Genomic DNA, 13,584 nt, shown 5'->3' with positions numbered 1-13,584 from the left:
CCACAATGTTGGCTTTGTCTGGTACAGAAGCAGAAAATGTGTCATATACGAGAGAGGGGCTTTCTGACCAATCACAGTCCACTTTGCTTGGAGGTCGACTGGACGCGTGTACGCATGCGCACACAGGCAGCGGTGTGTGAGCAAAAGAGGTAAACAGCTTCTGTTGATGTGTTAAAACGGTGAGAAGTGGTTTTTTGTGGATTCCTTCCCACGAGATTCACATTTTCTCTACACACCCAAGACATGTTGTGATTTCCTAAAGGCCTTTGCGTCTCATTGGGACTTCCGGTTGTGATTGTTCAAGCTAACCATGCCGTATATGTGTTAGCATGCTGTGGTGATGCTAACACGTACATTTTTGTCTTAAAGGATCCAAAATGGAAACACCGAAAGATGTGCAACCACCCAAGCAGCAGCCCATGATCTACATATGTGGAGGTACATATTCTACCAGTACATGCTAACGTTACAGCTGCATAATAACTTGTACTACACTTGTAGTAGAACTGAGCCATCAGTATAACTGTACTAATGGACCGAATGGTAGTATTTACAAGCATTATTACTTAATAATTCATTAGTACTTTGAAGTCCATATAGTCCAGTTATTTACTATGAATTCAGTTGTTATTGTTATGTCATATAAAGCTCTGCCCACACTGCACGAACCAACATTTGTTTTTCATTCAAGTTAAGGCAAAGCAGGTTTATTTATCTAGCACCATTCAGATGTGAAGCAATTTGAAGTGTTTGAGTCTGCATTGTTTTTCTATGTCTAATAGTATTCTGTCTTAAATTGCAGAGTGTCACACGGAAAATGAAATTAAGGCCCGTGATCCAATCCGATGCAGAGAGTGCGGTTACAGGATCATGTATAAGAAGAGGACAAAGAGATGTATCCTTTAAGGGTGTGTGCGTGCGCACGCGCGTGCTAAGATTTATAAATGAAAATATTTTCTATGTATCCCTGACTGATGATATTAAAAGGATAACAGATGTGTAATGGTTTGAAGAAATGCTCACATTTGGAAGCCAAAATCATGTATGAACCGAGAATGTGTACATTTCCTTAACTACTGATTTCAGTGGTTGTTTTCGATGCCAGATGAAGAAGATGAGATCAGCTGTTTTGTTATTGCTGTGTGTAATTTTTGTAGTTTGTTTGGATGTAAATAAACAGACATTCAGACATTTCTGAATGATGTTGAAAATCTTTTATGTTCCACCCATTATTTTTTTACTCAGGAGTTATGGATGAAAGATTTGGTTTATTAAAAACACAATTTTCACAGAACAAAACTGTTTTCACTGTTTTTGATGTAATGTTTTTTCACATATAACTGGTAACAAATAGATGAATGCAGAAACAGGAAAATGCAGGTTGAGATATTTAGTTTTTTTAATGCAAAATTGGCAGTTGCACATTTTCTCTATTCATTCCTGCCATGCTGCACCAACATGTTTCTACAGGAGTTCAGAATCGACAAACCTAACTGGCATTTTAACTTTGCCTGAAGATGTGAAGGTTTTTCTATACACTTGGAAAGAGCGGCTGAGGCAAAGGGGCATTTAGGAGGTGTTTTCCAATAGTTTGAATGAGGTAACATGAAATAAGTTTGTTAAAGTTTGCATTCAAACAATGAAAGTTTTTTAGTTTTTTATTTTGATGAAGATTTGTTATAATTTGTAATATTTTTAATTTCAATCAACTCTTGTCAACTATTTAATTTGAACTTCGAGTAGATTAAAGATCCACCAGTGGCTTTTTTGAGGAAGAAGAGTCCAACTATTATTCGGTGGCAGTTTATATATATATATATATATATATATATACTTCACCAAAACTAATGCAGTCAATAGTGCAATAAATATAACCTTTCACGGCATATATAACCGTTATATATTAAGTTTGTGTTGAAACTAGTGAGATATTGATCAAACTTCATGGTCATTATGGAAGCAGAGGTTTGTTGTGCTGTTGAATGAAGGGACAGTTTCTCTTATTTTGTCTATTTAATTTATTAGTATCGTGGTATATTAAATAATACAAACCTCTAAAGTGGCTTCATGGGTCCGTATAGCAGGCACTTCTTTAACCGGAAGAGTTAACATGAAGTTGAATCTGTGGCCTTTGGGAGCAGGTGCTCACACACAGGTCACCAGATGGCGAGCCACACTCACGGATTTACAGTGATTAATTAGTTAAGCCTTATACTTTATCTAAGTAACCTACAAGCTAAAAAAATGTAAGTCTATAAGAATTTTTGACAAAGACTTACCACAAGTTGGAGTTTGACATTATTTATCTGATTCATTCCAACAACAACATTTTTCTATTTACAGCGGCCATTTTGATTTCTCATGAAAACACAGGTGATACTCACAACATGCTTTGTGCTAAGCAAGCACACCGAAGCAGCTCATTCATTTTGTCATGTACAACTGTGCTTCTCCCAGAGATGAAACAGATGTACCCATTATAATTTGTTTTACTATGAATACACATTAATGATCAAAATAATTAACTTTTTTTATATAGTACTTTATTTATTTAGCACTTTTCTTGACAATATCATAAAGGGCTTTACATAGAACAAATAACACCAACAAGCCAGATAAAATAATGTGGAGGTACATATTCTACCAGTACATGCTAACGTTACAGCTGCATAATACTCTAATAACTTGTACTACACTTGTAGTAGAACTGAGCCATCAGTATAACTGCACTAATGGCCCGAATGGTAGTATTTACAAGCATTATTACTTCATAATTCATTAGTACTTTGAAGTCCATATAGTCCAGTTATTTACAGATAAAATAAGGCAAAAGGAACATTAAAAATAAATAAACAGGATTATATTACAAGGCTTAAAAAGCCAACGTTTTATTTAGAAGACCTTTTCTTGTTTTCGAAGGCATGGGGAGCTCAAATTTGGTTCTTTCACTTCTCCAATGGCAATAAAAGAGCATGAAACAATATAGTAAAGTGGAATGTTTATTTTCCCATTAATAATTGGTTATTTATAATATAGTTAAATCTTAATATGTATTGTGTTATGTATTTGAATTTGGCCATTCCACCAGTCGTTTTTCTAATCTTTCTGTCTGTTTTCCTGTGGGTCTCTCCAGCCACCGGAGAGACCCAGAGATTTTTTAGTGAAATCTGATCTGGGGCTGTCTCATCAGATCCGTCCCATCAGTCCCACAAGAGCTGTCATTTTGGAATAATAACAAACCTCTGATGCTATAGTTTGAAATATAGTTGCCAAGTTTTGACAATGGGAATTTTGGTTGCCAGATTTTCAGATAAAAAAATATAGAACATTCCTTGTCTAAGTATCCGCCGACTGATGATACTAAAAGGGTAACAGATCAGATCTCTCCAATCAAACCTGTCCCATCGGACCTGTCCCATCAGACCCATCGGATCCGTCCAATCAGTCCCATCGGATCTGTCCCATCAGACATGTCCCATCAGTCCCATACAAACAGTCTGTGATCCCATCCGTCCTGTCCTGCTGCAGCACTGCATCGCCGCCGATCGGTGACGTCACACGCGACGTGTCATCCAGGGGGCGGTCGCAGCAGAAATCCCCTGCACAGGCTCAGATGAAGCCGCAGCTCTGAGGCAGAAGCAGGAAGAGCTTGATCTCACTGCGGAGGGAGAGCAGCCATGGGGAACGCGCAGGAGAAACCCTCCGGCAGCGGAGCACCGCGATCGGATCAGGCCTCAGCGGGAAGCGGGACGAGGAGCCGGGGCGGAGGCGCCGCGGACAACCCCCACGGCCAGAGACCCTCGCAGAAGGGGGTGGCCAATGGCACTCGGAGGGGGACAGACGCCGCCGGAGGACAGGAGGAGCGGGACAGACCTGCGGTGGACACGAGTTACCTGGACGCTCCTGCCGGGGCCCTTCCTCCTCACCTGGGCCGGCTCAAGAACGAGGGGAACCACCTCTATAAACACGGACAGTTCGGAGACGCCCTGGAAAAGTACACACAGGCTATTTGTGGGTGTGCTGAAGCAGGTGGGGAAGACATGAGCAGTTTGTTGTCGTCAGAGAGACGGATACTTGTGGTCATAACACGTTTGTACCTTCGGGCATTTGTGGTAGAGGGCATTCTTAAAGCCTGACGTACATAATTGAGCGGTTAAAAGAAGCGCAAAGAGCCCGTTGACATTGTCTGTGTCAATACCATTTGCGTGCTAACAACTAGCTATTATCTTCTTAAAGGTTCAGTGTGTAGAATGTAGTGACATCTAGTGGTGGAGTAGCATGTTGCAGCTGAACACCCCTTACCTCACCCTCCCCTTCCAAACATGAGGGAGAACCTGTGGTAGCATTCAGTTGTCATAAAAACTCAAAAGGTGATTGGGCTACTGTAAAAAACATGGCGGCCTCCTTAGAGAGGAACAGCTCCCGATGTAAATATAAAGTATTTAAATATAAAGGACCCATTCTTGGGTAAAGAAAACAACAATACGTATATTTAAGATGAAACACACTCGTGAAAACATTACTAGGATTATTTTATATTCTGCAAATAGATCTCTTTCACCTAAATCTTACACACTGGACCTTGAAATAAATTAATAATAGCTCAGGTTCGTGAAATGTCACAACCTAGTAGTTGTTATATGATGAATTTTTTATTCTATAAATCCAAAGTTGACTTTTTCAAAGTACTTGTTTGATCACAGTGCCCAAACGGCAAAAAATATTTTTTTAACAATCACAAAATTGCTGTAAATTTTTAATCGATAGAATTCTCCAGCTGCGTATTTAATGTTCTACTTTAAAAAAAAAAGATTGTACTACAGTATAAATACTTTAATCTGCTCTGTTTCAGAAGCAACATCTGATGGACAATAAGTGTTATAATGTAGAAACAACAACAGATGAGTGGCACAGTGTCAGAGAACGAAGCATCTTCTAGCATCTGTGTATTATCGGGAAGGGAATTATAGGAAAAGGTTGAATTAGTGTCATTTGTCTCCATGGTCCACAGTGTCCCATGTCCTATGAATGCATCATGCCAATGTCTGCATGCTGCACAATTCTATCTCTATGTAATAACTGAAGCATAGTATGTGCAGGTCACTTCTCAGTTATGTCACTGGTCTGTTTGGAGAACTGGGAATCTTTCCTTTTTAGCCGAACATTTACCAACATTATCTAAAACACGAGGAGTGATTGATGAATGAAGTGGAATGTTGGCACAAGACAGAACCACTGACCGTAGAGAGAAGTCATGGGTTGGTGCAGGGAGCTTTTAGGTAAGATTGAATGTCATGCTTCAGAGCAAGCGGCCAACTTTTCACAACTGGCCAGAGTCATGGCTTTTTCTGCAGCACCGGAGACAAAACAATAAGACTCGACCTATTGTGACACAAGAGAAGGATGCTTCAGGTGAGATGGACTGACAACAATGTGTGAGATTGGCTTTTTTGGTGCTTTTTAGTAGAAACATTACAAATCTAGAGCAGTATGATCACTGCTGACGTTAGTTCCAGGACTGAAGCAGTGCGTAGTGAATGATGTTCTGCTAAGTGTTGTGAAACCGCAATGGAGGCTCAGGAAAGAAAGGACAGAGAAGAAAATGACTCTGCCAGAAGGACACATCCATTCATCTGTCTACCGTTCCCCCTCTCAGCATCTCTGGACAGTCTAATGATTTTAAATAGAACTGTCTGTGTTGACTTGATTTCACTGTAGCCCGGAGCTCCTGGTCCAAACCGCTGAGGATACCATCTTTATTTTCTCAAGGGAAGCTGTTATACAGTGTTTTTACACTGAGCTCACTGATGACTGTGTTCCTTTTCTATCTGGTCTCCCAGTTGAGTGGTTGTTGTTGTTTCCCTGCAGGCATTGATAGTCCAGAAGACGTGTGTATCCTCTACTCCAACAGAGCTGCATGTTACCTGAAGGACGGAAACAGCAAAGACTGCATACAGGACTGCACCAAGTACGTGATCTGTGTGTGTGTGTGTGTGTGTGTGTGTGTGTGTGTGTGTGTGTGTGTGTGTGTGTGTGTGTGTGTGTGTGTGTGTGTGTGTGTGTGTGTGTGTGTGTGTGTGTGTGTCTGTGTGTGTGTGTGTGTGTGTGTGGACATTGCTTTCCTATGTAGTTCTTTTATTAGGTAAACAATAATTAAATTTTCTGTTGACATTCAGAAGTGATGGAGAACTGTGTTTTGAAAGGTGTAATGAGTTTATGATTGCATTGAATTCCTTACATGTTACTCAAATAGTCTAAGAAATCATTTAAAGAAGAATTGACCTCAAATGCTTTTTCAGTTACTTTTGAAGGCAGACATTATTATTTCATACAAACACATTAAGGGATTACTTGCAATGTATTATCCTTTTGCAGGTCATGATTATGCTGCCTTAGATCCTCACTTTATCCTCACAAGAGAATACACAGACAACAAATTAAAATGTACTTTTCCACACATTGCATAATAGCAGACAGGAGATCTTTATTGCGTGTGAAGAAAAGGGACATTTGCTTTGTGCTTAGTTTATAATACCATCACCGTGGCTGTCACAGACCGGAGCTTAGCACAGAGCCACAAGCTCAAACACAAGGTTGTTCAGCATTTCCACAAAATCTTTAATAGTTGTAAATGTTTCATGGAATAGTTTTGGATCCACAGGGTTTGTTTTGTCACTGTTGGTTCCGGAGGCTTCAGGAATCTCTGTCTCCAACACTCCCTCACATGTTTATGAATGGAAAGCTTCAGATCATCCCAGCCACACCTGTGCAGGCGTGGAGGGTTTGATCCTCTGTCTCTGCGTCTTTCTGATCCTCTTAGGGCTTTGGAGCTGCAGCCCTACTCCGTGAAGCCCCTGTTGCGCAGGGCCATGGCCTATGAGTCACTGGAGCGCTACAAAAAGGCCTACGTGGATTATAAGACCGTCCTGCAGATGGACACCGGGGTGCAGGCGGCTCATGACAGCGTCCACAGGTCAGCTCAACTCAGCTTAACAGTGAACCACCCTCGTGTGGCTTATGTAACCTTATGAAAGAAGAGGAGCTATTTACACGTTGCAGTTTCCGAGTTCATTCGAAAGGGGAAGTTGTGTTTTTTCCCAACACATTATAATGTCACATTCTGTTTTAGCTTGCACTGCATTTTCATTCATTTTAGTTATATAATATTTATCAACCTCAAGACATAATGTTTTGACTCCACTGGGCCAAACAGACACGCTTGTGTTGAATGCATTCTTTTTTACACCAGTCTCCATTGGACATAATTGATAATCCTTTAAAATCTTATTATCCTGTCTGGTTCTGTGGATCTAGCAGTTCTTATCAGAATTTCCTCCTGAAATCCGCTGCTGTAGCGTTAATAATCATGGGAAGTGGTCAGGAAACCTTTGGTCTCTACTACAGAGTAGATGAAAAAATATAAATATTCTAATTCTGTCCCTGGAAGGATGCACCTGAGGAGGGCACGAGGGCTAAACTTCTCCTAACCTCACTGTGACCACAAATAATGCTGCATTTAAAAGTCTTTGAAATGGGGCAGTCTGTTATTTTCTGTAGCAGCCATGGAAGCAAATGAATGATTACACTCGCATGTAGCGGTGATGGCTGCCACTTAGTCTGTGGACTGCAGCCCTGTGTTGAGACAACACGTTCAGGAACATGACGAGCGCCCATTCGCCAAGTATAGAAACATCACGTAACCTAGTAGTGGCCGCGGCATTAATTCAAATACAAATACAATACAAACATTCACCAACACTTGAGCCATTCCTGTGCTCATCTTTTGCTCTCCTTGTCTTTTTCTGCCAGAATCACTAAGATGCTGATCGAGGAGGAAGGGCCCGAGTGGAGGGAGAATCTTCCAGCGATCCCTGCCGTCCCTCTGTCTGTCCAGCTGCAGCACAGACAGAAACCAGTCAGCATTGAGCTGGCCCAGGCTCGAGCCGCGAGGGTTGTTCAGGACGAGGGTGAGTGACATCACATCCAGTGAACTACATACGCGTGTGCTTTAAATGTGAACATCTGTTAAGGGGGTGGTAGCCTCCTAGTTTTCCCTTCAATCATGCACAAGCACACACATGTATGTTACACAGCATACATGAAGCAATTATAGCATTCACTATATAATTGTGATTTACTGGTTTTAAAAAGAGGTAAAAACATTCTCTGGTCTTTGACATAAAATGCAAGTGATTATTATTTTTCTTCTTATGTGGATGAAATAATGTATTGTTTTTTCAAATCTTACCTAATGAATTGAGGTTGTTTGAAATGATAGCATTGAATTATGGAATCATAAGCCATCAGCAGCAGCAGAAGTCGGTCATGGGCTCAGTGAAGGCACCCCTGCTGAGTGACAGTGTGTGTGTGTGTGTGTGTGTGTGTGTGTGTGTGTGTGTGTGTGTGTGTGTGTGTGTGTGTGTGTGTGTGTGTGTGTGTGTGTGTGTGTGTGTGTGTGTGTGTGTGTGTGTGTGTGTGTGGTGGATTATCAATCAATAATGCAGAGGGGGAAGGCGATCTCCACAGAGCGTAATGCTGCTGTAATGGAACAATCCAGGTCAGGTTTCCTGTCGGCTGCTCACACAGACCACAAGACATGTCTCATACATTACATAATATATATTTAATATATTTAAAAACAGGCAGTGTAGTACACAGCTATAAAAACACAAACACACCAGCACATACATCTTATTTGTATTCACCATGCAGAAATGCCAAAGACAGGATTTAACTCTTAACACTGATAAAGGACAGGACAGACACACAGACACATATACATACACCCTTAAGGACTATAGCACCTACAAGTACAGTGTTAATCTCAGAATAGCCCACTGCTGTTGCTGGGGAGATAGAAACTTGTTGTCAGTGTTAAAAACAACGTGGTGGTGAGTTCCTATTTTCACTGCAAATATGCACCATTTTATTATCTATACCTTATCTTCCATATGTATAGCAAGCGGTTTATATAAGGCAGACTTTTGCCTTTTTGATTAGTCAAGAGGGGGAATTCTAAGACTTAATTATCAATCTATTAGATACTACTGCTTTGTATTTGATATATTTCCCTATTTAAAATATTACAGTTAGATTCACAACACTTAACATTGTAACAGTTTAAAACAAACAGATAGACGTTAAGATAATATAGCCTCTGTTTATGTAGAAAATGCTCCCTGGAGGATAATAGTTTATTTGTTCTAGTTCTATATTGAAACTGAAGAAAATCTATTTTCTGACCCAGTTACTAATCAGTTTTTGGGCATTTACTACATAACACCACATTTAAGCTTGTGATTACAAGCTTCAGTCCAACATTCATTTTATTTATCCATAAAACATTGAAATTACAGTGATAACATCCTAATTAACTAATGTTGATGACCAAAACATGGAAAGAAATAATACACAAAATGAAATCATAGATACTCAGTAAAGCGCATACCTCAGTCCCCTTGAATTCAATCTCAAAGACATCAGTTTCCTGAACATGCCTGATATTATTCAATCAAGATTCATGAATTATTCCCTGTAAAATCTGTGAAATGTAAGTCCCACAAAACAACGGTGAAGCTCTTGATTGGCTGTAGAATTACACCAGGGAAGGACCTAAGTTAATTTGCTCTGGTGCTTTCTTGTAAAAAGCTGATGCAGGAGAGCGTTGGGCTTTAACCAGACACAGACACAGCGCTGAGGTCTAGCTGAGGGTTTTATTAAAATTATATTGCTCTCCTGATGCCTGCTTCTGTTTATCCTTCCCTTTGCCAGAGCAAGAGGCTTATTGTGTCGCCACTTATTTCACATCCCACAAGTGTGTGGTTTTTTTATTTTATTGTTCATAAACAGGCACACTAAGGAAAGACTGACTATCATACAACAGTTGCCGTGTTGAACTGTAACTCAGGGGTTTTATTTGCTCAGTTATAAAGGGATCTTTGGAATAGAAAGTCCGAGACGTGTTGTTATTGTCAGTGTGTGTGTATGACTAACATGAGCCAGCATTCGACACCTTGTTGAGTCAGCTGTCTGGTCCCACTGGATAAATAATTTAGACTTTATATCAATAACTGGGTCGATTGATAAAGGCCCAGCCTGGATTATCTGTGTGTAGTTTTCACACACAGATCCATAGTGAGTGCCTGTGTGTGTGTGTCCCCCCCCCCCCCCCCCCCAACTCATTGGACATAGTGGCTTCCTCAGCACAGTGGAGCGCTCAGTAAGCAGGAGTTGACTCCTCTGGTTCATTTAGACTGCTGCTGATTGACTGATGGCTTTATTGACCTTACTATGAAAAACTTTGTGTGCTGACCTGATGTGAGAAGCTTCTTTAAAGACAAACGCATCCAATACGATTTTCTTCTGTTGTGTGTAATCCATCCATGAGCTCTAGTTCTGTCATCTTGCCATCTGTTTTTGATCAATCAAAGGGATATTGACTGTTCTACAGACAGATATTAAATCACTGCAGTTTCCCTCAGCGGGTTCAGTGTTGAACACATTTTTCTTTCAACAGTCAGGAAAAAAGAGTCCCAGTTTACTTTACTGAAACAGAAAGGCAACGATCTGGTGAAGAACGGCAACTTCCAGGAGGCTCTGGAGAAGTACAGTGAATGTCTCGCTTTAAAACCAGACGAATGTTCACTCTACACAAACAGGTAAGAATGAAACAGCCCTGGTGTGTAAAACCTAAAGCCTTTTCAATTTTATCACACATTTTAGAATTGGTTGATTCCTGGACTAGAGTTCATTAAAAGTTAAATGTAACCTGTGTTTTGAGAAGAGGTTGTAGTTTTAATTATAGACTCCTGCATATAAGAAAGAAGCTGATGACTTTGCAGATTGAGGCATTAATAATAGAGAACATATAAATAAAACAAGGATGTATCAGCGTGTGACAGGTAGAACATTACAGGATACAAGAAGCCTTCTTAAATCGGGCTTATACCAGGCCAAATAATATTCATGTGTGATTGCTCATATGAAGATAGCTTGGTCCAACATATCATTAATTGTAGCTAAATCCTGACACTTTGATTCCAGAGCCATTTGCTTCCTGAAACTGAATCGCTTTCAAGAGGCCAAGGAGGACTGTGACTCTGCTCTGCAGCTGGAGCCGGGGAACAAGAAAGCTTTCTACAGACGAGCACTGGCTCACAAAGGTTTACAGGTGCCTGCCACTCTTCTTTTTTTTTTTAAGATATTGGAGCAGCAGCGTTTGCACATCTAATTATATCTTAATTTATTGTGTGTGTGTGTCACAAACCCAGGACTATCTGTCAGCCAGCACTGACCTCCAGGAAGTCCTCCAGATGGATCCAAATGTCCGGGAGGCCGAGCAGGAGCTTGAGGCGGTGACAGGTTTACTGAGACAGAGTTTGATGGACAACACTGCACACACACCAAGGGTGAGAGAGCCTTTAACACACACACACGCACACACACACACACACACACACACTACTATAGCTGTGATTTGCATTTCTTTGCTGCTGGCTGGATTTTATGTTGGTAGCTCTAACATTTATCTCACCGCAACCCACACCCGACAAGGTCGTATTTCAAGTACGTTACACATGATCTCACAACAAACAACAAACTAGAAGGGTGCTCAGAGAGTATATACCTCCCCCCTGGCTGACGCCTCATCTCCCCATGTTATAGAGAATAAAATTAAAATATCTGCAGCCACTGAAGAATTTAACGGGTTCCTCCCTGGGTCATGCCACACGCCTCGACCTAATTTAATGGAAATTGGTTCAGTTATTTTGGAGTAATCCTGTTGATAGTCAGACAAACAAATAAATGGCAATGAAAACACAACCTCCTTGGCGAAGGTAATGAAACCTCCAGGAAGGCTAACATCTGCTGATGTCCTCTGTAGGTTTGATGTTTGTGGATCAAGAGGCAAAGGAACGAAGCAGATGTGGACTCTCACTGCACTGTAGCAGCCCTGGAAGAAAAACACTTTTAAAGCCATCAACCCGAGTAAGTCATTCCTGGGACGGGCTCCTCAGAACGACCACCGTTTGAGCTCTGCACCATCTGCAACGTGTGTTCAAAACCACACCATAACTTCTGAGCGCACAACCTTACGTAATGAGGGCAGCTTTGTTTTTTTTTTTAAAAGGCTATTGTCATAAAACTTGACCTGCTTGCACTATAAAACCATTCTCGTTATGATGTAATATACTGTACATACAGATTCATGTACCAGGCTGCCGAGCACTGTTCTTCGTTTGAGTCAAATGAGGAAAGAGAGGGTGTGTAATAACGAGTGCCTTATTGAGATTTCTACCGGGTTGGGATGAAATACGCCAAGAAAGTTTTGCTCTGAATTGTTTTTAAAGACGTTGTGTTTGGTTTCAAAGTGATTCACTGAGCTCATGACAAATTATTGTCAGGATAACGAAAGGCAAAGAAAGATGTAAAAAGGTCAATAGGTCATTATCTGGTACGTTCTCTATGTAACCAGGGTTCAAACTCTTCCAGCTGCGATGCAAGACATGTCACCGTTTACGATTATTACATCTGCTGCTAATTCAAGAAGACAAGCCAACAACTCACTATAAACCACTGACTTCACTGGAATTACAAGATGGTAAAATAGTCATTTAAGTTAGAATATCCAATCGATTAGGAGCTCAGTGCATTCGCTCGGTGTTAAAGTCAATCAAGAGGTTGTCGCTTTTCCTGGTTTTAGATAAATATGCTCTCGTGTACTGTACGACTTACCGTAGGTCTCAGGTTCAGTCGTGAACGTTGACAAATCTCCTGCTTCACCTGTTATAACTAATGTCTCCACAACCTCCCAACTCCAACGAGGACAAAAGCAACATGTTCGGGTTGTATTCATAGAACCCGGCACACAATCCTATAAGAACAACATCCTAAGACACATTCATATCACAGGACTAAACAGTGATTATATACGTCTCTACAGATTCAAAGTATTGATTCCACTCCAAGCAAAAGTGTTAAACTCCTGAAGCTTAAGTGGCTGAAGTCAGGGATTCTGCTTTAAAGTTTAATGAGTGTTAAGTTCCTTGGAGCCTAATTTCAGTCGGAATTAACTGAACTTCATTTTTCTTTAATTGCTCCCTCGGTTCGAGTTCAAAATGATAAATAATCAAATGGCTGGTTTATATAAAGATGGATGACAACCTGATGTCAACCTCCCTCCCACTGTACAAAGATTAACGGACGCCGCCATCTTGTGCTGTTGACATCATTTGAATCCTGAGTCTGCTCAGTAGTGATCATGAAGCGAAGCCGCAACACGTGCTCCCGACCAATAGCAAGTCAGTCTCGGCTGTCAATCATGACATTTTCTCTAATTTTTGGGCCTGAAAACACTAATTAAAACCAAAGTTATTTGAAATGTGAAAACTTGAACACACATCTGCTTGATAAGAATTACCTAAAACGACAGAAAACCTCTTTGAGAAAATGTATTTGTTGTGTACTTTGAATTTTTAGTTTGGTCCACATTCCATCAACTAACATGGAGGAGGTGGGTGTTTATGACCAATACTGCAGCCAGCCATTGTGGGGGGGGTGATAAAGATGATTTGGTATCGTCCA

At 40.7% G+C, this 13,584-nt stretch overlaps 2 protein-coding genes across 4 annotated transcripts; both read left to right on the top strand.

The window, feature by feature from the left end:
• Positions 1-70: 70 nt before the first annotated feature.
• Positions 71-1,213, top strand: polr2k (polymerase (RNA) II (DNA directed) polypeptide K). 2 transcript variants are annotated; one of them, XM_034599272.1, is made up of 4 exons: positions 71-149; positions 370-438; positions 803-895; positions 1,087-1,213. In XM_034599272.1, the coding sequence occupies exons 2-4, from the start codon at positions 378-380 to the stop codon at positions 1,107-1,109; spliced, it is 177 nt and encodes a 58-aa protein (XP_034455163.1). In that variant the 5' UTR covers positions 71-149; positions 370-377; the 3' UTR covers positions 1,110-1,213. The 2 variants fall into 2 exon arrangements, with proteins under 2 accessions (XP_034455163.1, XP_034455164.1); XM_034599273.1 differs by having other exon boundaries at positions 98-179.
• A 2,376-nt stretch (positions 1,214-3,589) lies between these two features.
• Positions 3,590-12,119, top strand: spag1a (sperm associated antigen 1a). Of its 2 annotated transcripts, none has more exons than XM_034599317.1 (8): positions 3,590-4,029; positions 5,869-5,968; positions 6,821-6,973; positions 7,810-7,967; positions 10,517-10,658; positions 11,044-11,170; positions 11,271-11,408; positions 11,885-12,119. In XM_034599317.1, exons 1-8 carry the CDS (start codon positions 3,678-3,680, stop codon positions 11,888-11,890), a joined length of 1,176 nt encoding a protein of 391 aa, XP_034455208.1. In that variant the 5' UTR covers positions 3,590-3,677; the 3' UTR covers positions 11,891-12,119. The 2 variants fall into 2 exon arrangements, with proteins under 2 accessions (XP_034455208.1, XP_034455210.1); XM_034599319.1 differs by lacking the exon at positions 3,590-4,029 and adding an exon at positions 4,580-5,412.
• The last annotated feature ends 1,465 nt before the right edge of the window (positions 12,120-13,584 follow it).

Source organism: Hippoglossus hippoglossus, chromosome 11, assembly GCF_009819705.1.
Source record: "Hippoglossus hippoglossus isolate fHipHip1 chromosome 11, fHipHip1.pri, whole genome shotgun sequence".
Lineage (NCBI taxonomy): Eukaryota > Metazoa > Chordata > Actinopteri > Pleuronectiformes > Pleuronectidae > Hippoglossus > Hippoglossus hippoglossus.
This window is presented reverse-complemented; position numbering and strand designations above follow the sequence as displayed.

Excerpts from the sequence above, each read along its gene's own strand:
- polr2k (XM_034599272.1), top strand. The coding sequence starts at position 378 with ATGGAAACACCGAAAGATGTGCAACCACCCAAGCAGCAGCCCATGATC. Across the intron at positions 439-802 it reads CATGATCTACATATGTGGAG|AGTGTCACACGGAAAATGAA; the intron begins GTACATATTCTA and ends CTTAAATTGCAG. Across the intron at positions 896-1,086 it reads TAAGAAGAGGACAAAGAGAT|TGGTTGTTTTCGATGCCAGA; the intron begins GTATCCTTTAAG and ends TACTGATTTCAG.
- spag1a (XM_034599317.1), top strand. The coding sequence starts at position 3,678 with ATGGGGAACGCGCAGGAGAAACCCTCCGGCAGCGGAGCACCGCGATCG. Across the intron at positions 4,030-5,868 it reads TTGTGGGTGTGCTGAAGCAG|GCATTGATAGTCCAGAAGAC; the intron begins GTGGGGAAGACA and ends GTTTCCCTGCAG. Across the intron at positions 11,171-11,270 it reads TGGCTCACAAAGGTTTACAG|GACTATCTGTCAGCCAGCAC; the intron begins GTGCCTGCCACT and ends TCACAAACCCAG.